Genomic DNA, 22,545 nt, shown 5'->3' on the forward strand with positions numbered 1-22,545 from the left:
AGAAGAATGTGGCTACGAACACTCGTGTATGTGCCTTTAAGTGGACAGAGCACTCATTTCTCTTTATTTAAAAATGGAATTGGTAGGTCATGAGGTAGGTGCATGTTGAACCGTTTTACTCTTGTACCAGCAAAGGTTAGAATTTCAGCTGTTTCCCATCCTGTCAACACTTGATATTGTCAGCCCTTTTAATTTTAGCCATTCTGGTGGGGATGTGGTGGTATCTGATCAGGGTTTGAATTTGTATTTCCCTGACAACCAATGATGTCGAGCATCTTATTGGGTTACTAGCCATGTGGACAGCCTCTGCTGTCCAGGTCTTCTGCCATTTCCAATGCATGTGCTCTCAACCAACCTGCCCCTTCCCTCCACCAGCTCATACTAGCTACTGATGAAGGCTGGCCCTTCCCACCCAAGCAGAAGTTAATCTTCCTCACCGAGTCTGCGGAATTCTACTAAACCAGGGAACAGCAGAGGCCATATTTGAAGAAATCAGCAGGTTTCTACTTTCCCAAGAATCTGCTTGCCTTTGCACAGCTCACCTTACCTGGCTCTCATACGAAGTATTTACAGAACAGCCTTAGGCTCCGTGAGTATTGACTGTCACACAATGGACACATACCCCTCCCAAGGACCTCAGCAGGAAACCAAGAGTCAGTGAACGTGTCCAAGGCGACACTCGATAACGGTGTGCCCAACACCTAGCCTTGTGTTTAGTAGAAGTAAGAAAAGGGTCATCATTACTTAAAGTGGAAGCATGTTATTCCTTTAAAAGAAAGAGGAACCAACCACTTCACTGTCTTTGTGTCAGTCTTATGTGGGGACTCCTAAACCGTGAAGTCTAGGATGGAAATTCAAAATATTTTCCCTATACTTATCCCACCAAAAAGAGCAAAGTGATCTATGCCTAAGACTTTGACATGGAGGCATGATACTTTGCTCCCTGAGTAGGGTTAAATAACAGGTCATCCTTGCAGAAAAAGAAAAAAAAAAACAGCTGTGCAAAGACTGAATTGCAATGTTGGGGGCGTGACTCAATAGCACCATGGATGGTAGCAGGGGGAGGGACGGTCATAACTCTAACTTAATAGGAATAAAGAGAAAATTGTATCTGAAAAAATGTCTAAAGCTACATGAGGCTGTATTAGAAGAGGCATAGATTACAACGCAAGGGAGGTGCCGGGTCCACACACCGAGAGAGACAACCAGGAAAGTCCCCCCTGGAGAGTAGATAACTGGAACCCTGTCATGCCAGGAAGGTGGGGGGTTCCAAGGATGTTTAGATTCAAGGAGAAGATTAGGGGTGGCGATCGCTGCCCAATGTTCAGAGGAGGCTGCCACGTGGAAGAGGCAGTAACAACCCACTCGAGCAGGGGCCGGCTATCAGAGAGGGCGTAGAGATAGAGCAGGAGGGGTGCAGGGGAAGTGAGGTGGACTGCCCCCCGGGAGTCTGTGCTGTCTAGGCTCACATTTGGGTCCGAATTCCTATTCTGCCCACTTATTTCAACTCTCTCATAGATCAGTGGGAAATACCATCCTCTCCCCCAGAAAGTCATTAAGAGGATTCATGCCATAACACAGGCAAAACACCCAGCACCTGCCTAGCACAGAGTAGGTGCTCAGAAAACGACAGCTACTTGTACCAGCTCAACATGACCGGCACCCAGGTGTGAGCCGAAGGGCAGTGTGGGGAGGAGCGGGGGGTGACCAGGCGAGATGGTCCCCAAGGAGGGAGAGTGACTGAGGGGTGAACTGCTGGTCGCCTGGACAATGGACCACTGTGGCTGGGGGTGAGGACAGTCAAGTCTGGTAGGATGCAAGCCTGGAGCGAAGGAGAAACAGAGCCCTCCCTCCACGCCTCTCCAGCCCCTCGCCAGCACCCAGCCCATGCCATTTCTCTTTGGTGACGAGCAAAGGGCAGAGGCCCCACTGGCACGACTACTGGGGATTAGCTGTAGCTTCGCAAACTTTTCCGGAACATTGGGGAATTAAAGGACTGAAGAGGAAACGAGACCCAAGGTCTAAAGAAACCACCTTGAAACTAGCCATCTGGGGGGCTTCACATTCCCCATGCCCCTTCCAGGGTGAATTTCCCCACAGACACTGCTCAGCCTCCGGGCTTCCCCTTTCTGTTGTGTCAGGAAACTCCGAGTTGGAAGCATCCCTCCCAACACCCGCACACAGAGAAGCTGAGACCCAGGGAGACCGAGTTAGTACCTAACGTGAGATGAAAACTCAGCATTTCCTCCCCAGTCCGGGCACGGTGGAAAACGAGGTTTTCCCAGCAGCTTAAAACATCTGGCGGCCTGGCAACCAGCGTGTCACCGGCTCATCAAAACCCCACCATTTCACCTCCCTGGCTGTGTGCGCCATGAAAATACACTATCAACCCAGACCCCCAGAGCCTTCGGAGTTGCTCAAACCCTGCTTCCACACCCAACACCAGTGGGTACAATTATCACGCTCATAAAAAGTGGCCGGGATTCAGCAAGATTTCACTGCTTTACATTTTACCAATTTGCACCAAATGAAATGATTCGGGATGATTCGAAGCTTTCTTCCTACACCTTCCACAGAGAGGGCATATTGCGTAAGAAATCAAAGTAAAACTGTTCGAAATACAGAAACCGGAGCCGTGCAATCCACCCTTGCATGTAACCCACAGGCTGACTACCGATTATTCCCAATTGGAGTTTCGAGTTCTCTGGTAACTACCTGGGTCTGAGGATAGAGACCTAAAACTCCAATATGCAGCAAGATGGGAAAAGTTGGTAAGCAATAAGCTGTGAGCTTTGCTACATTGTTTGTACAATAAATATCACACTTAAAACTTGTTTCAAACGAGAGAGATGAGGTGCAAAGTCCAAGCAAGACCACGAGGGTACCGAGTGAAAAGAAGTCCCCCCAGGTGACAGCCACCCCCTTGAGTCTCAGCTTCCCCCCAGAGTCGTTCTATCCATAGAGAACAGATGTGCGCTCGTCCTTTTTTTTTTTCTCCTTCTCTAGATAACATTTTAAAGAGTGGACTTTCTCCAATTAGTTTTACTCTAGTGCCTGACAGAACACTTGGTGAAACATCTTGGCATTGTGTCCCCCGATCGGATCATTTGCTGTTTGCAGTGCTGTTCGGGCTTCTTTCCTAGCAGGGGAGCGGCGCCCAAGGCCAGCCTGGCAGAGGTGGCTCCGGTGGTCCAGCCCCAGGAAGGGCCCCGACAAGCCAGGGCCTCCTCAAAGTACCTGAGCCCCTCTGAGGCCACGTGCTCTCCTGGTCCTTTAAGCAGACCTACCTCATTGATTATGATCCTGCTGGCCATCCGCAGTCGGGTCCTGGGCCCGAACTTGTTGGTGATCATTATGCGTAAGCCCGCCTCCGGGAAGCTGAACTTGGGAGGGCTGGAGCTCATGACCTCATCCACCATCACCACCGGGTTTTTGCCGTACTGGGGCTCCTCCTTCACTGTACGGAGCACAGGGCCGTGATGAATGCTGACGTCCCCCTGGGGGCGCCACCTAAGTGCTGGGGCAGCTGACTGCCTGCCCCTCTGCTGCAGACCTCTCCGGCTCAGGTCTCGGCAGCTGGGGGCCTCCTGGGAGGCTGGATTCAGCTCCTCCCACTAGTCAAGCGGCCATTGGCTCTGAACCACCTGCCAACTTGAAGAATGAAACACAACCCCATGGCCCCCCCATTACAGGCCCACTCAGGGGCAGCCCCTCGACATGCATCCCCGCTGCCAGTCAGTGGCTCCTCTCTTCTGGGGCCCAGTTTTGGCTAACTGCAAGGATCTTTCCGTTCCTCCTCTGAGCCCCACTGGGCAGCCCACCCATGACTATGAAGGGAGGGACCTTACTTTCTCCTGATTACAGAGGTTCCAAGGATCCCCTGGAGTGGAACATGCCGAAAAGCACCAGAGACCACCTGCTGTCTGAAGGGACCATCTACACCCAGCACAGAAGTGTGCTTCTAGCTTTGTCCTCTGTGACTCAGGCAGGGAGGGCAAAGGCTGGGTTCACAGGCCCTGGACGAGGAGGCTGAGCCCGGGAGGGCAGCCTGCCTGCTGAGGCTGCACGGGGGGCTGCTGGCCGAGCCCATTGTCTCTGGTAAGCCTGGCACCTGCCAGCAGGGAGGCTGCTGTCTCTGACCCTAGGCGTCTCCTCCAGAGGCCGAGGAACAAATCCCCTGAGTGACCTCTTCCCTGCTACCTTCCCAAACACGCTCAGGGCAGGAGTCCTGGAGGATCTGACCTCTAACTCAGAGACCTGGAGGGCCCTAGTGACAGAACCACTCATGAACACAGCACGCAGAAGCAGGTGGTATGCCCTCTAAGGGCTGCTAACACGGATATGCCCATCCCTCTGCCCTGGCCACCAGCTCCTGGTGTGTGTCCCTCCCGGGTAACAAGGTAACCAGGAGTAGCCAGGATGAACCCCATAAGAGTTAATGGCGCAGACAGGAACAAATGCACACCAGACACGCACCCTTACCCAACAGGCAGCAAGGCTCAGCAGACAGGAGGCGGGCAGGTTAGAAACAGAGCCAGGAGGACCATGCATTTGTCGGAGACGGACACGACCCTCCGACGAGGCGTGCGCTGGGCTCGTGGGGTTTTATTTATTTTTCCAATGCATGTGTTATCGCTTGGATGAAAGCAGATTACTTACAATTTAGAAGAGGAGAAGAGTTAAGGAGACAAAGGCCAAGAGAGATCGCCAGAGATGATTAGCGTGCGGTGGCTGCTGAGAGTCTGGGGCAGCGCTCCCGGCGGCGGCTGAGATGCCGCAGGGTTATTTGAAGGGGGGTGTTAGTCGAGGGGCTGCTGCCACAGGGCCTTCAGTGCTTGGGGCCTCTGGCCTTCAGGATGGCCCCTCTCCTGGCTGACTTCCCTGGCTCGGACCCACTTGGAGCAGCAGGAGCCCCTGTGCCCACTGCCCCTCCATGCTGCAGGAAAACCTGGATCCCTCCCTACTCCGGACCCCCAGCCTATCTCAGGGGGAGGTGGAAACTGGTAGAACAATTGCCTGGGGACAGCCAGGCTCAGAGTGAGGGAGCCTACAGAGTGTCAAGGCAAGACACACGATACCCGGCACCCTGGGCACCTTGTCCTGCTGCTGCCCGCCAAGTGGCAGCGCAGGGTGGTGTTCTGAGCAAGGGTGGCTGTTCAGAAGGTCACTCAATTACAGAGTGGCTCCCAGCAGTTTAGCTTGAGGCCAGGTATTGCCACCTTATTTCCTGCTGCAAGCTAAAGCTGGGGTCGGGTCCAGGGCAGGATGGGAAGGTCCCACAGTAGCCCAGCCAGTGGTCAAGGTGGCCCTGGCTGCCAGGCTATGTGAAAATCCACCTGAAACCAGTGATAAGAGGCTGGACTCCCTGCAGCGGCCTGACACGGGAGTGCCTCCCTGCCTCCGTCCTGGGGACCTTGCTATATTGTGCTCTGCTTTCCCGAGCAGAATTAAGGTATGATGTGAAAAATATGTACGAATTTTAAAACATCCAGGGCCTGGGGATGGGCCTCCTCCATCAGACATCAGGCAGTAGGAAGCTCTTGGGGTCAGCACCCAAGGTAGTGGGCATTTTCTGCCAGCCTGAATGGACTCACCACTTGGGACTCTGTCCTCTGCCATCAAGGTTTGTGGGACTCCAGGAACACTATGTCCAGGACAGAAACCAGCCTGTCCCGAGAGGCTGTGTGGGGACCTCAGGGTCTATGTCTGTGCAGCTAAAATCCAAAATAGCAGCCAGGCCGTTCCCTGACCTTCTGAGGTGGCTGTCCTAGAAATGGCTCTCCCCTGGGGAAGGGCAGGACCGGGGCACGGCCCAGGCCCCACAGGCCACCCTGCTCTGGGCCCAAAGCTGGGTCTCTGGCAGCCAGGCTGTGGCCTTGACCACACTGGGACCTGCAGCCCAGCAGGCTTCTTTTTTTTTAAGATTTTATTTATTTATTTATTTAATCTCTAGAGGGGAAGGAGAGAGGGAGAGAAACATCAATGTATGGTTGCCTTTTGTGCATCCCCTGCTGGGAGTTGGCCTGCAGGGAACCGGCCTGCAACCCAGGCATGTGCCCTGACTGGGAATTGAATCGTGATTCTCTGGTTCGCAGGCCTGCGCTCAATCCACTGAGCTACACCAGTCAGGGCTCCAGCAGGCTTCTTATTCACTCACTGCTAAGACGGGACAGCATGCATTTCCCTACCATGAGCACGGGAGGCAGCCCCTAGCCAGACCCCCGCCCTCCCCCGCCCCAGGGAAGACTAGGAGGGGGCCAAGGAGTATAGATCTGGCCCCATGTTCCAGATATAGGCAAACAGGCTCCACTGAGACTACCTGGTCCCACCACGGACGTTAGCCTGAAAGAGGACTGGCTTGCCCAGGGCCGTGGGGAGCGCAGGGGAAAAAAGACCCCCCCAGGTGGCCGGCCCGCACCTCTCAACTTCACTGACAACATGGGTGAAACTCAGGATTTTTCCTGTCCGAATTACAGGAACCTGTTCAGGCCCTCCCTCTGGACTCAGGTGAGGAGAGAACAGATTCTCTCCCCTTCCTGGCAGCCACCCTACAGAGGGGATCACCTGGTATCTGGCTAGACTGAGACAAGGTTTTTAAAACAGCAAGTGGCCAGGCCTAGATGGTCAGGAGAACTTGACAGAGGGGCCGAGCACTGGCTCCAGGGGCCCAGGGGCCCCCGATAGGGGCCACAGAGAAGCTGCGGAGGCCAGGCTCCCGGGCAGCTCTGGAGATTCCTGTGCAGTCTGTGCCCGCCTGTCCTGACCTCGCTCTTCCTCTGGGCAGCGAGCCAGAGGTCTCTCCGGAACAGAGGCCTCCAAACTGAGCCTGGCACTTGAGAAACCACAGGGGAGCCCAGGCCTGCTCTGTCACCCCCAGCCCCCAGCTTCCTGTCACTGGCCTTCTACAAGGGACAGACTTGTAGTTCGCAGCCTCTCAGGAAAGCCACGTAGTCCTTGAGCCTCTGCCAACACAGCCTGGGGAAACCCCCAGGGAAGCGGCTGTTGGCAATTTCTTCATCTACGCAAACACCTCCCACTCTGCGTCCCTCCTCATCTAGGGTCCTGCGACCAAAGGAAAGAGTGACAATTCAGACAGTGTGCGTGTGTGCATGCATGCGTGTGTGTGCAGGGACGAGAAGGGGGCAGTGGTTTTGGGGACACGGTTCGGCCACTCCTGTCTGCTCAGCCTTACCTCGCCTCAGCAAAGGCACGGAAGGGTCGTCAGAGCTACCATCACAGTAATCATTACCGTCCTCCAGCTCACTGTTGACCGTGTGGCCATTAGCAACAGTCTTTTGTTTGATTGTGAAAAAGGCCTGCATCTTCACATTGTACCTGGAAGGGAAGGCAGGGGCCGGGTCAGAGCTGGGGGAGAGAGCAGGCAGGGGCCTCCCCCTCCGCTCACACCCCTCACACATGCGGGGGTGGGGGGGCTGAGGGGCCGAGCTCCTCAGCTGCTTGACAGGCTCTCCCTGCAGGAGCTGTGGAACTGCATGCTGGCTGACGGGCCTGCGCCTCCTGAGACCTTCGTGGGATTCCTGGGGGGCCTAAAACACCTCTGGCCCAAGAAAATGACTGGGACCTCTTACTGCTGGTCACCAGCCTGTCCTGAGAAGGGGAGTTTTGCTCAGCCTCGGGGACAGGCTCAAAGAGGGTGTCACTGGACTTGTCTTCTCTCACGCAGCTGAGTCTTTGGGTCACTCTTCCGTGCCTGCCAGCCAGCACCCCACCCCACAGAGAAGCCCCTCTCCATCTCAGACTCCCGACTGCCCGCCTCACTGAAAGGCACTCAGGAGCACATTTGTGAGGGACGGTTCTCCTGCAGTGTGGCAGCTTATGCCCATTTTTGGAAAACATTACGATTCATGGCCCCCTAAAGCTCAGCGTTGCTTTTCTCCTTAATCACCTGCACAGGTGTGAACAGGGAGATAAAACCTGAACTCAGGCCCACGTCAGAGGGAGGGCTTCCTTTTCTTTTTTTTCTCTTTTTAACATGGAAAAACATACACAACATAAAATCTGCCACCTTAATTATTTTCCATTCTGAGGTGCACCGTTCAGTGCCATTAGTTACATTTACAACAGGCAACTACCTTCACTATCTATTTCCAAAACGCTTCCAGCATCCCAAACAGAACCCTGCACCCACGGACCAATCACTTATTCACTGCTACCCACTCCGAGCACCTGGTAATTACTAATTTGCTTTCTGTCTCTGTGAATCAAACTCTCCCGGGAACCTCACTAAATGGGATCAGACAATATTTGTCCTTCTGTGACTAGCTCCTTCCACTCAGCATAAAATTTGCAAAGTTCATCCCTGTTATAGCCAGGGATAGATTTCCTTCCTTTTTAATGGCCAAGGAATCTTCCTCATGGGGTAGCTTTGAGGTGATTCTGACCCAGGCAGCTCCCAGAAGCCACAAGAGCTCACAGCCCTGACCCCGGTGTCTGCATCCTCAACACCGTGAGTGGAGCCCCCTGCTGTTGCACAAGGGAGTGGCCCCGAGAGCCGGCATTTATTTTATGAAGCCGGGAGCAGAAGTGAAGCTGCCTGGCTCCTGGGAGAACAGTGGTGTTAAATCATCCGGAGATTTATACAGACAGCAGAATACAGCAGTCAGCCTGGGGCATGGAGAAGCACGAAGTGGGGTAGGAGGGAGGTCCTTGCTTGCTACTCCACCCACCAGCCCTGACTCCCCTGGCCAGGTGTGGGCAGCACCCCAAAACAGCATCTGAACCTCTCTGCCCGGCCCTGGCCACCCCAGCGGGTTTCCCCGAGAACAGGGGAGAAGGGGACAGAAGCAACTGAGGCCTGCTTCCTGCTATAACCAAAGGCCAGAACAGCATCTGAATGAAGGCATTGGAGAGCCCAGAAGGAAGAGGGGAGACAGGGCACTTACTTCATGATCAGAATGTAAAATATGTACAAGATGATGAGCACCAGGGCCTCCCACCTCGGAGAAAGGAGACAGCAGTTAGAATGGTTAGAGGCAGGCCCGCGCGCTGCATTCAGGAATGGCCCTTACAGAGGGTGAAGCTGGGCAGGGTGTCCTTTGACCTTCCCGGGCCCTGACATCTGGCCCAGGACCTAGTGCCCAGGCAGGCAGGTGTGCTGCCCCAGCCCAGGGCTGTCCTGCAAGCTCATGCTGTCTGGGTGACAGAGAGAGGCCAAGAGTGGGGTCCTTCTCAATGACAGGGGGTCGTGGGACTCACCTCCTGAGACAGAGTCCCTCAGCAAGGCAGAGAAGGGAGGGGCCAGAGCCACATCATCCCAGGACGCAGGGAGGGGAGTGGCCTGGAGTTACACAGACTGGACACTAAGAGGCCCCGGGGTCACAGGAGATTCTGGCCATCGAGCAGAGAAGCTGTGGGTGCAGGTGGAATGGGCCCTAAGAACTGCCTGAAGAGGGGGCGCAGGGCCTCCTGGGCTGCGCGCTGGGGCAGGGTGGGGGCCTTTCTGAGACACATGGTCACTGCCGTCTGGCATGCATGGAGCCCAACTCCATGTGTGGTGGGCTTTTGTAGCTCTGAGGAGCCACATGGCTTTGTTTGTTCATTCATTTGACAAATGTGTTCTAAAGGCCTGCTGAGGCTGGAGACAGCACAGGGAGCACTCCGAGATTGCGCTGCTGTTACGGGCCTGTGTCTAGCATTCTGGTTGCCAGGAAACGCCTTCTACCACTTGGGTAGAATGAATAGTAAACCAAGGCAGGGAGGAGGAAGGAGACATGTCTCACACGCTAACTCGGTAGTCCCAAGCCTGGTCTGATAATACTGCCAGGTGTTCTGACATCACAAGAAATACTGTGTTAGCAAGAAAGAAGGCAAGTCCTTGAAATTCTATGTAGCATTTCCACTGTCTGGGAAAGAAGGCCTTGAACCTGTGCTTTCATCCCAGGGCCTGGAATGCGGAAGAGGGTCCCCGGTACTCAAAGCAGCAGCCCGGAAAAAAACTTTGGTTAATTGCCTGCCTCTGGTCACATTCTGTTTTAAGAGGGAGTCCCCGATGCTCACAGGAAGAGCCCATAAATAACTTTGGGTAACTGCCCCAATTTTAATGAACTGCCTCCTGTCATGTATTTGTTTTACAATAAGATAAACAAATGGGGTCCGGAGCAACATATGGATTCAGGCTAACAGACCCCCACACATACCTAAGTTTGGGTAGTCACATTCCCCCAGGAAAGCTGGCACCATGTGTACCCCTTAATCAATATGTAACTTTTCTCCCATCCCACCACCTACGTAAGTCCTCAGAACAAAGGACTTGTTCTCTCTCTCTCTCTCAGGGGCTTGGGGCCTCTGACCACCCGGGGGCTTGTCACCCTGGTCTTCAGCCCCCTTACTTTGTCACCCTGCTTTGCCCTGAAACTTTGCCTTTCACCACCCCCCACCACCCCACTCTACCCAGTCCTGTTCTCTTCCATGGGAACGGGTCACTAATAAAACGATCGCGTGCTAATAGGTTTGCTGATCTGTAATTCTTTACGTGGTCAGCAAGAAGAACCAGGTCCCTCTCGTCAACACCACTAGGTGCCCGGCACAGGCTGCAGGCGTTCGGGGAGTTCTTCCTCGGCTGTCAAGAGCCCAGGGACCAGCAGAGCCACCAAGGGACTAGTAGATGATCTGACACCCCCCCCCCAACTCCATGTAGATGAGGAAAGGCAGGGCCAGAAGTGGGGGGACTCTCCGGCTCGCATGGTGGGGTGGGGGCCAGAGCCAGGTTTCTCTGGGCCCACAGCACACAGCGCTCCCACCAGGGCCCCCGAATGCGTTCCCACCAACAACCGCATGCAGGACGCAGCTCCCGGTCCTCCCTCACGCAGAGGACGGTTTTACGTCTTGTGTGAACCTAAAGTACAATCACGCTCTACAATGTGAAAATGACACCCTTTTGTCTGAAGTTTGCACTGCGTGTAGACTAAGCAATCATTTCCGGCCTCAGCGTCATGAAGATGAATCCCTGTTTTATGCTATGGTATCTTCATTTTGCTTTTCATAGTGAGGTCTTTCACTCCCACGGAATTCATTCTTGCATGAGGTGTGAGGGAGCAATCGGATGTCTCCTTGTTCCGTGTGGATTCCCGGTGGTCCCAGCCGTACCCGAGACCCCTCCCTTACTCACTTCCTTGTAGAGACAGCTGCCATACCCCCCCGGCCCAGAAACGGGCCGTGACTGGGCCTATGCTGACCTGGGCCTATGCTTACCCCTGGGCAAAATACCACAGTTTCCGTCCTTTTATAGCTTTAGGATACTATCTTGACATCTGGCAGGGTGGAAATATTAAGGGGAAAATTTTTTGTCACTTTGAAAGGACAAGGGAAGGCATGATTGCTTAGAATGATGCCCTTTTGACAAGTTCATTAGCTTATGTATGTATGTAGAAAACAATTGTAAACAATTCAGTGAACCCCACAAGTGAGGACACTAACAAAAATGAACGAGAAACAAACTTTGAAAACTTACCACATAATTTCTTCATCATATATGAACTGGAAGGCAAAAGAAACAAAGGGTGGGGGGAGACATATTTATTCCAAAAACAGAAAACAAATGCAGGCCCCTAACCACCCGAGCTAACACGTCTCGGTTCACTAAGTTTCTGCAGAAAGCTGGGCTCCCCTCCCCTGAAGGTGGCTCTGCCTTCGCTGAAACCTAGGTCAGCACACGCGGCAGCCTGCGGCCCAGCACAGCCTAGGCCTCTCAGAGAAGAGGCCTGTCTCTCTTATGGTCCGAGAAGCTGCCAGGGCCAGCCTGGCGGGGGCCTGCCCTCATTAACGGAGCAGAGTTGCTGCAATCAAGAATCCTAAGAACTGAAAAGTCAACATCCATCCATCCATCCATCCATCCACCCACCCACCCATCCACCTACCTATGGTGCTGTGTATATAGGAGAGAAGGGGTGTTTTTTTAAGATTTTATATATTTATTTATTTTTAGAGGGGAAGAGAAGGAGAGAGGGAGAGAAATATCAATGTATGGTTGCCTCTCATGCGTCCCCTGCTGGGAACTGGCCTGCAACCCAGGCATGTGCCCTGACTGGGAATCGAACCACAATACTGAAGGGGTGTTAATTCTTAAAAGTAAAGAGTTCCTTTGGAACTTCCGGTTGATAAAAGACCCACTTGTACCCCTGGAAGGGAGGCCAGGGCCAATGGTGGTGACTCCATTGCTCCTAATTGGGCCAACAACCCCCTCCTGCATTTTTGGCATGTGACACAGATGAGTGAGGTCCCGGGGAGGACTCCTGCAAGCCCCCAATGTGGGCATTCAGATGGACGGGCTATGTCCACCAGTCTGATCTTGGAGACATGTAGGTTCCTACAGGGAAGGCCAGCAGAGGTCAGGGGGCCCACTGTACCCCTCCTGGCTGTCATGGTAGGCGGCACGCACAGGAGCCGCTTTGGGATGGCGCTTCTGAGAGAGGGAGCCTGGCTGGGTGTCACTTTGAGGGTCCCCAGGCTCAAGGCTCTGAGGAGGTGGCACTCAGCCCGCGACACTTGCGGGACATTTATGGAACTATTTTTGTTTTTACAACCCCGGGGAGGGCTACTGGCGTTTGGAGGCAGTGAAAGCCAGGGCTGCTAGCCAGCCGAGAACACGTGAAACACTCCTAGCGGAGAAGTTTCCCTGTATTTGGCACAAGTACCAAGCGTCCTGCTGAGTATTCAGGTAAGTGACAAAAACAAACAATCAGAGCCTAGAATTTAACTCTGTTTCATGAATCAAAGCATTTTCACAGGGTTTTAGTAAATACTTCATTTTCTAGTGATGTAACTGTCATGAGCAGTGAGGGGGATAATTGCCCTTGGCTCTTTTAGGGTTTTATCGGGAGTCCTTCGCAGTTCCGGAAAATCACATCGTCGGGGCCGGCAGGACAGTGGTGAGCGGGTGTGGGGTGAGGTGCCAGGCAGCACATGGGCCTGGGTCTGAGCTCACAGGTGTTGGACTCGGGGATTTTCCGCATGGGGAGGCAACATATCAACAGGTGTTCTAGCATCTTCCTGCCCAAACTTAGAAGCTGTATTCTTTGCTAGGACTTTTACTTGTCCTTTACAGTGTAGTTCAGACATTATGGTTTGTTGCGATCATGTGTAGGCAAATTATCTTATCCATAACCTTCATTTCGGGGGTGTGAGGGTCTGAGAGGGTGGCCCCAGGAATCCCACTGCCTGACACTCACACTCCCCTTGTGAGCATGGCCTGGACTCGCGACTGGCTCCTCACACACAGAATTTGGCAAAAGTGAGGGGCTGTCACTTCCAAAAGTAGGTCACAAACAGGTTCCTTCTCTCCCTCGCTCTGAGGGATGCCGGGGGCCATAGCATCAGCCCCACCTGCGAGGCCAGCCTGAGGCTGCCCAGAGCGACGTGGTCCTGCAAGTGGATTCTGGCCCAGGGGAGCCGTGAGGTGACCACACCCTGGATGGCACCTGGGACGGAGGCTGACCATCCAGAGCACTCCGCTGGGCCACTCCCGACCTGAGTCCACACAAAACGGGGGGGAGACAGGCTTGTTGTTTTAAGCCACTGAGTTCTGGGGGAATTATGTGCATAGTAATAGATAATATGAGGGACACGGCTGTCACATGTCACTGGTGCTAGATCTCGTAAGGCTGAGGACTGTCACTCCAGGGCACAGTCCTAACCCTAACATCTGGGCATGCTGCGTGCACCTGCCCTCTTTGAAAATGACCCCCTGCCCTTCAAGGCTCCTCTGGACGGAAACTGCTTCCCTGGGGATGACACGCCCCTCGGCTACAGCCTGACTGTCATGTGCTCCACTGTCATGTGCCATGATGTCACCCCAGCCCTTGGGGGGCCACAGGGATACCCTCTCTTTCTCTCCCCCCACACACGAGCAAGCCCCCAGGATCCCCGTTTCGTGTCCTCGGCCTCTTCCCTCTGCTCCCCCACACCACCCGTCTGCCAACCCGGACAGCACCCAGAGGCCTGTCTGCTCTCTGCTTGGCTATGAGCCGGGAAACCAGGAATTCTGCTCTGAGTGAGGCTCTGAAGGGTGAGCAGCGTGCTGGAGGGTCACGGTGTGGGCTGTGCGGCACATGCTTTGGCTTTTGCGAGGGCTTTTTGCCTTCAGGGGGGAACAGAGGCACAGTGGACAGTGGACTGGACAGAGGGACAGCAGGGAGTGGTCAGCACCCCCCAGGGCTGGGGGGCTGGGGTTTCTCTGGGACTTCAGGGGTGGGAGGGCACTCACGGCGATGAGCACGATGACAGAGAGGGTGTAGTACACAGAGTCTCGGCACACAGCCCACCACGTCAGCCGGACCACCTGCGAGCAGAGGGCTGTCAGCCGCTAGGGGCTGGGGAGATGGGGGTGGGGGGTTGCAGGGTGGGTACAGCAGCTGGGGGCTGGGGGCTTCCCCACCACCTCAGACCACCCCCACTACCATGGCTACAAGGACACGCCCATGGAACTCCTTCTAACCGTGCCAGAAACAAGTCCTCCTGGCTGTCTGAGGCCACCCTGTGCTTATCTCTAAATTTGGGCGCTACGTCAAGGCAGAGGCCAGAGGAACTGGCTCTTCCCCCTGATGCCTCCCACAGCCAAGCAGGGCATCCGCATGAGCCCAATGCTCTGAGGTCAAGTCTAACAGCCCCCAGGGAGATGCCGATGGGGTATCAACAACAGGTCAGTTGCATGCTCCTTGCCAGAAGCCCATGGACAGGTCCTGGACAGGTGGGGAGTCCAGCCCAGGTCAGGGTTACAGGAGGTGCTGCCTAACCCTTCACAGCTATGGAGGGAGTGCTCGCCCACAGGCTGGATGGAGGGCCGACGCTCTTTCTGCTTCCAGCCTGCAGGCCTCGGGAGGCTCGTCAGGCACCGTTGGGCACACAGGGAGCCAGGGGCGTGGTTAAGGCCAGGCCTTTGGCCTCCCCTCCACTGTCCCTCATGTCACTGCATTCAGGGAAGGAAACCACAGACCTGGCCCGCGAATAATCCACAGACTCCGATTATACACAGGATGTTGAACACGGCAGAGCCCACGATGGTGCCGACCCCAACGTCTCCGTGGGTGATGAACACGCCTGGGAAGGGAAAGGCACAAATCCGAGTCCGCAAGGCCCAGGCTGGCTGTGGGGCCTGTGAGGACGCTGTCCCCCGGACACCCCCCGCCCAGACCAAGGGAAGTTGGTCTCACCACCAAACAGAACACCCACACGCAGTGAGAATGGGAGCAGGCTCAGACTGGCCACTCCAACTCTTCCTGCGGTTTTTGGAGCAGCTTTATCAAGATATAATTCATACGTCATAAAATCCACCCATTTGAAGTATCAGTTCAGAGTTTTGCAGTATAGTCACGACTTGTGCAACCATCACCACGATCCGCGTAATTTCGGGACACTTTCCGTATCTTCCCCAAAAGCCCTGTCACCCATTAGCACCCCCCTACGCCACCCATTAGTGGTTCTGCCCATTAGGAAGTACTAATGTACTTCCTGTCTCTCCAACTCCCCCTTTTACAGATGAGAAAACTGAGGCTCACAGCAGACACACGCATTCACTTGTCAGGGCACCGACCCTGGGCTCTCTCCAGATCCTGTGTCTCCAGCTGGTGGGATTTCTTACCGATAATCGAAGCGAACAGCTCAGGCGTCGAGCTCCCTGCAGCCATGAAGGTGGCTCCGGCCACGTCTTCACTCAGATGGAGTTTCTGAAACAGAAATGACCGCCAACCCCGAGGCTGCGACGTGGGGGCAGTGGGCACACTAACTGGACATGTGGGCAGCCAGGGAAAGTGTGAGGGGCCAGCTGCTCCCCGGCAGCCCCTCCTCCCTCTGCCCGGAGCACACCTGCTTGGCCACTATGCCGGGCCCTCAATTTGGAAGCCTGTCCCCTTCCCCCGCCTGGAGGAGAGCCCGTGGCCCCATCTGAGTAGGTCAAGGGGAGGTTAGACAAAGCTTTGCGCACTGGTGCTGGGTCGCTCACTGTTCAGGGGACCCAGGTCAAGTAACTAAGTGCCTGCCCCTACCGATCCATGACCCCAGCTGTAAAGGTCACAACAGTATGGCCTCGGAGAGCTGGGAGATGTCGTGTAGGTGAAGCGTGGCAAAGCCCTGAGCAGTCTGCACACAGTAGGTGCATTCTACTTCCTTGGCTAGAAGCCAAGAGTAAGGCAGAGTGGGGATAGACCGGGGTTTGTATATTGGGTGAAAGAAGAAAGAAAGTGAAATCTTAACAAAATAATTAGGAGAAACATTTCAGCCTGCCAAGGTTGGGACAGAGAGTTGCAGCTCAGCCTCCTCCCTGGGGACACAGATGCCCCCCGTACCTGCCCCCCACACCTGGTTAGGGTCAGTGCCCCTAACTGGTCAGGCTTGGCTTAACCGTGCACAGCGGCCAGCCGGCCTGCTGTGGAGCCAGAGGTTCTGGGTGACAGTTACGTGCTGCCGAGTCTGGGAGAGGACGCCACCTACCAATCTAATCTGAGGGTTTCAGAATGAGGTGACCCTGAGTGGCCTGACAGTCTTCACTGCCAGAGTCCTTCCTGGCCTGGCGCTGATGTGCCATGTGTCCTCGATCACCCCAGCCCCGTCCCAAGCTTGGCCCAGGGGTCCCCAGCCTCTCCCACATACCTCACAGATCTTCTCGAGAGAGGGTACAAAGAAGTCATCACATACTATGGCCAGGGCGTAGAACATGTAGAGAGCCTGCGAAGGACATAGGACAGAGGGTGTCAGCCAGGGCACCTGCCACCAACGTAGCCCTGCAGCCATCCCACCCGAGCCAGCCTGCGGGGACAGGGGCTGGGGACACAGGCTGGCACGGAGGGAAACTGCAGCAGCGCAGGGACTTGCTCCCTCAATCCCCTCATGAACAAAATGGGAAACTGAGGCCCAGAGAGGAGGAGCACTTGCTGAGTGGCACAGGGGACTAAAACTCAGGCCGCGTGGTCTCGTGCTCCTTCCTGTCACCTCGAAGCAGCAGCAACTCTGCCTCCACACGGAGCGCGCCCTTGAAAGGGAAGCCCTGACCTTCGAAGGAAGACATTTAAAGTCACCATCTTGAGAGATGAAATCGTCACCCCCCTGATTTCTCCTTATTTTCAGCAAAGTCCCATTTCCTTGTTACCACTGGCCACGTGCTGCCAGGACCAACGTCCACCTGAGATGCGGCATTTCCTGGATGGTGACACAGGATGCGGCCACTGGATGGTGACACAGGCTAAAAGCCACTGATGGACACCAGAAGGTTCACGGAACAAAGAGTGTAGATCCTAATGCTGATTCTGGGACTCCCTTGCCATGCATGGGACTTGGGATAAGTTCCGTCTCTAGGTCTTAGTTTCCTCATCTACTTAATGACAGAGTAAGCATAGATCAGTAGTTTCCAATGGTTCTATTTACAGAGCCCTCGCTTGCCGTGTCCGCCCAACACAGCTTTAACGAGCTCATCTACGTACAAGGCACTTGTACCTGGGTATCAGGGGTACTTGGTGAGGACACCAGGAAAAGCCTCTGCCGCAGGTAACTTACCTTAGTGGGGGACAGACAAATAGGCAAATAAAGTCTCTGTACCTGCCAGGAAATGGGACGTGCAAAGGTCCTGAGGTGGGAGTGTACCTGAAGCCTTTGAGGACCAGCAAGGTCACTGGCGCAGGTAGAACACAGTGAGAATGAAGGAGGAAACGGAAAATGGGAGGTTGGAGGGAGAGGCGAGGATGAGGACCCACTGAAAAGAGATGAGATTTCACGCCGGGCACTGGGGGAAGCCACCTCTTTCTTCAAAGGGAAGATGATGTGAAGGCCCTGCATGCAAAGAGGGAAGGCCTGGGCTGCTTCACCCAAAACAGTGCGATATTCTGACAACTTCACAGTGACTTCACTATGACTACATGAAATGGAAGGTGCATCAGCTGTGGCCAAGGCAATGGAGGCAGGTGTCTGCTGGAGTCCAGGTGAGGCTGCCCCCGGACCTGATTATCCTTCACGCGTGTGTGTCGGGGTGGGTGGGGGGCAAACACTGAGAGTTAAGGTAGAGGGAAGAGAGTGAGGTAGGAGAGACCCTGCTACAAATCTCAGGGTTCTGACCTGAACGCACACCCCCAGAAGTTCCCCCAACATTATCTCCCAGGCCAAGGGTGTCCTGTGAGGCCAGACCACCTCTGGTGGTCCCTGCTGACATTTCTGAAATGCGGGAGAGAAAAGGGGCCAAGAAGGTGCTCCTGTTCTCATCGCTTGAACCAAGAGGCTCTGAGAAGCTTCCTACAACCAAACCGTCGCCAAAGCTAGAGCCTTCTGTTGCCCGAGAGGAGGCGTCGGCCAACCTTTTCTTAAAGGGCCAAGACTTAGCATTTCAGGCTTTGCAGTCCCTGAAGAGCAGGCATGGAATGGGTGTGGCTGTGTGGCAATAAAACTTTATTTATAAAAATAGGAAGTAGTCTGGTGGTCCCTGCTGTCAAGGGTCCCTGCAAAGCTCCCGAGGTGCACGGAGGTTCAAGACTGTCTCAGCAAAGCCAAGACTTCAGGAGGCAGAGGGCCAGAACTGCGGGCCCAACTCACCAAATCCACACTGAGTGGAAGAGGGTGCCTGAAAAAGCCAGAGAAACCAGGAAGATAATAACTCCATTTCCCAGATAATATACAGGCCTGTCACTCAAAATGTGCCTACAATCTTCATTCCAAGCTCCAATTTCATTAACACTGCATATTCTGTTAATTAAATCTTCACTCATTCATTACTCACTGGTGGCTATTATCGCTGTGAGAATCCCAGCCCTGACTTTCTTAATTATCTCTTGCAAAGACTAATATTTGGTTGGGTTTAAATATATAAGCAGATAGTGCTGGGTGGCCGGGAACGTAATCAAGAGGAACGTTTGCTGTGTCTGATCCAAAGTGGCCACTGTTGTACAATAAGGCTGGCAATTTTTTGCCAAGGGACAGAGAGTTCTCTATCTTTAGCTTTGTGGACCAAAGCATCTGAGGTGCGACTGATCCTGGATTTCATTATCTTTTGGGGGGAAGCAAAAAGAAACAAACACTGGGGGTGCAGGTAAAGTCACAACCACCCAGCTCTGCCACTGACACCAAAGCAGCCAGCAATAACACACAAATGAATGGGAATGGCTGTGTTCCAATAAAACTTTATTTACAAACACAGGCAGTGTCCATGGGCTGTGGTTTCCCTATCCCTGTCAGAGAAGAGCAAATTTTACCTAGAACCTAGGTCTGAACCCACTATTCCTTGGTTGTTGTTTTTTAAATCCTCATCCAAGGACATGTTTATTGGTTTTAGCGCAACATCGATCAGCAGTTTCCTGTACATACCCAAACTAGGGATAGAACCTGCAACCTAAGTATGTGCCCTGGCTGGGGATCAAACTTGCAACCTTTTGGTGCACAGGACAATGCTCCAACTAACTGGGCCACTGGGCCAGGGTTGAACTCACTATTTCTACTTGAATTCCGCCTTAAACTCCCCTGTTTATCACCAAGGCCTATCCGAGTACAGAGGGAAGTTTCAGAAGTGCGCCCAAGTTTTAAACTACACTTGTGCAAGGTGGCGCATCGGGGGCACCAGCAGTGAGCATGGACAGAGCACGTATTATGCGCCACGTGAGACCTGCTGCCCTTGACCCACACTCACTCAGATCCACGTGTCTGGGAAAGGCACCGTCACTCCCGTTTTATAAAAGCACAAAATGAGGCACCAAAAGAGTTGAACTCTCGTCTGGGCTCTGCGGCCACTCACGGTGCGACACCGAGCAGGTTGCCTAACACCCTCCAGACCCCGTTTCTTTGTGGGTGAGGCGGGTGCAGTGCCTGCCCTCCACGTGGGCTCTGACGAGGACGGGACAGGCCCTCTGACACGCTGCGGCTCCGCCGTGCTCCGAGGGGCTTTGCCACCCTACGTGCAGGAGGACACCCCACCCCACCACGAGGCCACTTACACCGAGGACGTGCAGCAGGACGGCTCCGTGCTGTCGTTCCTTATTGGAGAACAGGTCTGTGGGGAACTCGTGGATCGCTGGAAGAGAACAGGACAAAGCGTTAGCTGTCGACGGGAGGTGAGGCTCAGGGGCAGGGGTGTTGGAGCAGAACCCCAGGCCGAGGTGGGGCAAGGGAGAGGAGGAGGGCTCAGAGGGCAGTGGTCCTTGTCCCCTGGGCCCCTCATGTCTACTTGGGTGGCAAGTGTGCTTCTGCTAGCATCTGGGGCCATCACACACTGTCACAGGCCCTCCTCTGGCCCTGAGGATGCCCCTGCTGGGGTGGACACTGGCACTCCTGTTAGGGGCTCTTATCACCCTGGGCAGTGGGCGGCCCTGTGAGCTATGGAGCTCTCTGCACCGGAAGCCACACACCTGGGGTCCAGGTACCGTCCCTGACACCTGACACCCACTGTTGCCCTCACAGGTGGTCTGAGCAACTTTGCCTCTTAGGCCTCACAATGTTCCTGTGAAATGAAGAAACAAGGCCTTCCCACCATCCCCTCCTTCGAGATGACGGATGGATAGGCACTTCGTGACTGTCGTTTCGGCAGCTTCCCGTCAGACACGCCCACACCCCCACTTTTCACGGGTCCTCATCGCAACAGCTAGACCAGAAGCATCTGGCGAACAGGGATCCGCCCGGCCCTGTACTGCATCCTCGGGGCCTGGGCCAGGTTGGCACACAGTGGGGTCCCAAATGGCCTTACAGTCGATAGAATAAACAATGCAAAACACTAGCAGTGACAACGTGCATGGTCCTGTCCTACGAGAATGCTTTCATTACCTTTGGAAGCCCCTTCAATAACTAGAATGACTGGGCTCCTGGCGGGGTGCTTGTTAAATGCTTGTCAAGTCAGCTCCCAGGACAAAAATCCCTTCTCTGTAAAAGTAATTTGGCCCCAAGCTCCGAAAAACGATGGTTTCTTCCTTATATGGAAACTGTTCTGTATTGTCAGATTATATCCTCCCAACAAGATTGAAAACATCAGCTCCCCAGACACCCAGAAAATGGTCCCACTTTGAAACAAGCAGCAATTTAATGAAATATAGATTCTTTCACTTCTGAGGGTTTTTTTTTTTTTTCCTTCTTCCTGTAATCAAACTTCTGGAACAGAATTGCTCTGTCAGTTCAAGGGCGTGGATTGGCTTCAAGGTTTATCGGCTCAGAGATGGAGGATTGTAAAGGCAGAAGCTGCACTTTCCTGCAGTCAGGGACATGTTTTGGGGAGAAATGTAACTGTCTGGTGCGCTCCTGGGCGAGTCGATAGACGTTTCCGCCACGAAAATTTGAGACTGCGCCTGCTTCCCCAAAGCAGTGTTTTGAAAGCTGGCGATTTCTCCAATCCTGGGAATTCTTTGAAAATTAGAATAAAGTGATACCGGCTTTTTGCTTTGAGGACATTATCATCTGGCCTCCAGCAGGGAGAGAATATGGGTTATAAATGGCTTTGTCCTTGCAAGGAACAGAAATCTGCTTCAGCCACAGTGCCTTGCCCCGCCACCTCCTGGGTATGCCGGAGGCTGTAGAGAGGAGCAAGTGCCTCCCCTGGCCCCAGTGCCACCAGCAAAGACAGCGAGCAACCAGCAAAGCCGCCCACGGCCAATGCCCTACTGCCTTCTGGACCCACCAGGTCTTCTGGCACAGCCTGAACCCGTGAGGCAGGCACTGTAGCCGAAACTGTCCCTGCTTTCCGGATGAGGTTCAGAGTGGGCAGTGGCCAGCTCAGGGCCCCCCGCCACATGAACCAAGACTCACAGGGGTACCCGGCGCTCCTCTCTCTGTGGTGAGGGGCCGCCTCTAACACCAGTGGAAACCCCCCGCCCTGGGAGACAGCAAATCTGGAGAGAGCCCGTGCTCAGTGACCCATGAGTCCATGGGTCCCTGGCTGGGTCACTCAATCTCTTTATCCCTCTAGTTCTTCAGTGACAATCTGTGGCCCCTCGAGGTAATAAAAGAGTCCCCTCTGCTCGGTGCGTGGCTGTCAGAGGTTGCAAGCAGGCAAGCGGCCACCCTGCCCTCCCCCCGTTGGCAGCTGGTAACTGGGACCAGTCCACTTTCCACCTCAGGGGTCAAGTCCTCTAGAAACTGGTGCAGGGGGTGCAGACCATGGGGTGTGCACCACAGGAACTTGGTCTCTGCCATCGTCACCAATGGTAACAACCTGGAACCTGTTGCTCAGGCAGTCTCTTCAGAAGCAGATGACTTGGGCTCCAGGAGGGGCCTCTGCCCCTTACTACCCAGGAAACCTTGACAAGTTGCTTAATACCTCAGGGCTGTGACCCCTACACACGGGGGTCCCACACAACCTGCTGGCCAGGGTGCTACAAGGACGCAATGAGAGGTGACATGTGCGTGGCACTGAGCCCGTTACGCCGCCATCACTGTAAGGGTCTTAGCTTACAGACCCCTTGCTCACTGCAAGCTCCGTCCCCACTGCTGCACAGGACGAGCCTTGGTTTGTGAAGGCCAAAGAGAAGATAAAGCCAGTGCCGTGGGGAAAAGAGTGGGCAAGGTGAGATGGGCCACATGATGATCTCAGAGCTGATGGAGTTTCATCCCAGCTTCCGTGGCCACCTTTCTCTTCTC

At 54.4% G+C, this 22,545-nt stretch overlaps 1 protein-coding gene across 3 annotated transcripts in view; it reads right to left on the reverse strand.

Annotated features, from left to right (window-relative positions):
* Nucleotides 1–22,545, reverse strand: part of SLC24A4 (solute carrier family 24 member 4) — a 133,116-nt gene that overhangs the window by 34,282 nt on the left and 76,289 nt on the right. For 2 of the 3 annotated variants that reach the window (XM_037031317.1, XM_037031316.1), the window contains exons 3-11: nucleotides 19,920–19,996; nucleotides 16,603–16,677; nucleotides 15,596–15,680; nucleotides 14,951–15,054; nucleotides 14,222–14,296; nucleotides 11,471–11,496; nucleotides 8,904–8,957; nucleotides 7,193–7,335; nucleotides 3,288–3,457 (exon numbers count right to left, since the gene is read on the reverse strand). In XM_037031317.1, the coding sequence (XP_036887212.1) occupies nucleotides 3,288–3,457; nucleotides 7,193–7,335; nucleotides 8,904–8,957; nucleotides 11,471–11,496; nucleotides 14,222–14,296; nucleotides 14,951–15,054; nucleotides 15,596–15,680; nucleotides 16,603–16,677; nucleotides 19,920–19,996 (809 nt within the window). The remainder of the gene's footprint in view (nucleotides 1–3,287; nucleotides 3,458–7,192; nucleotides 7,336–8,903; nucleotides 8,958–11,470; nucleotides 11,497–14,221; nucleotides 14,297–14,950; nucleotides 15,055–15,595; nucleotides 15,681–16,602; nucleotides 16,678–19,919; nucleotides 19,997–22,545) is intronic. The other variant, XM_037031318.1, reaches the window with a different exon arrangement.

This window comes from Sturnira hondurensis, unplaced genomic scaffold (genome assembly GCF_014824575.4).
Source record: "Sturnira hondurensis isolate 20B ecotype Veracruz unplaced genomic scaffold, ASM1482457v3 Scaffold0021143, whole genome shotgun sequence".
NCBI lineage: Eukaryota > Metazoa > Chordata > Mammalia > Chiroptera > Phyllostomidae > Sturnira > Sturnira hondurensis.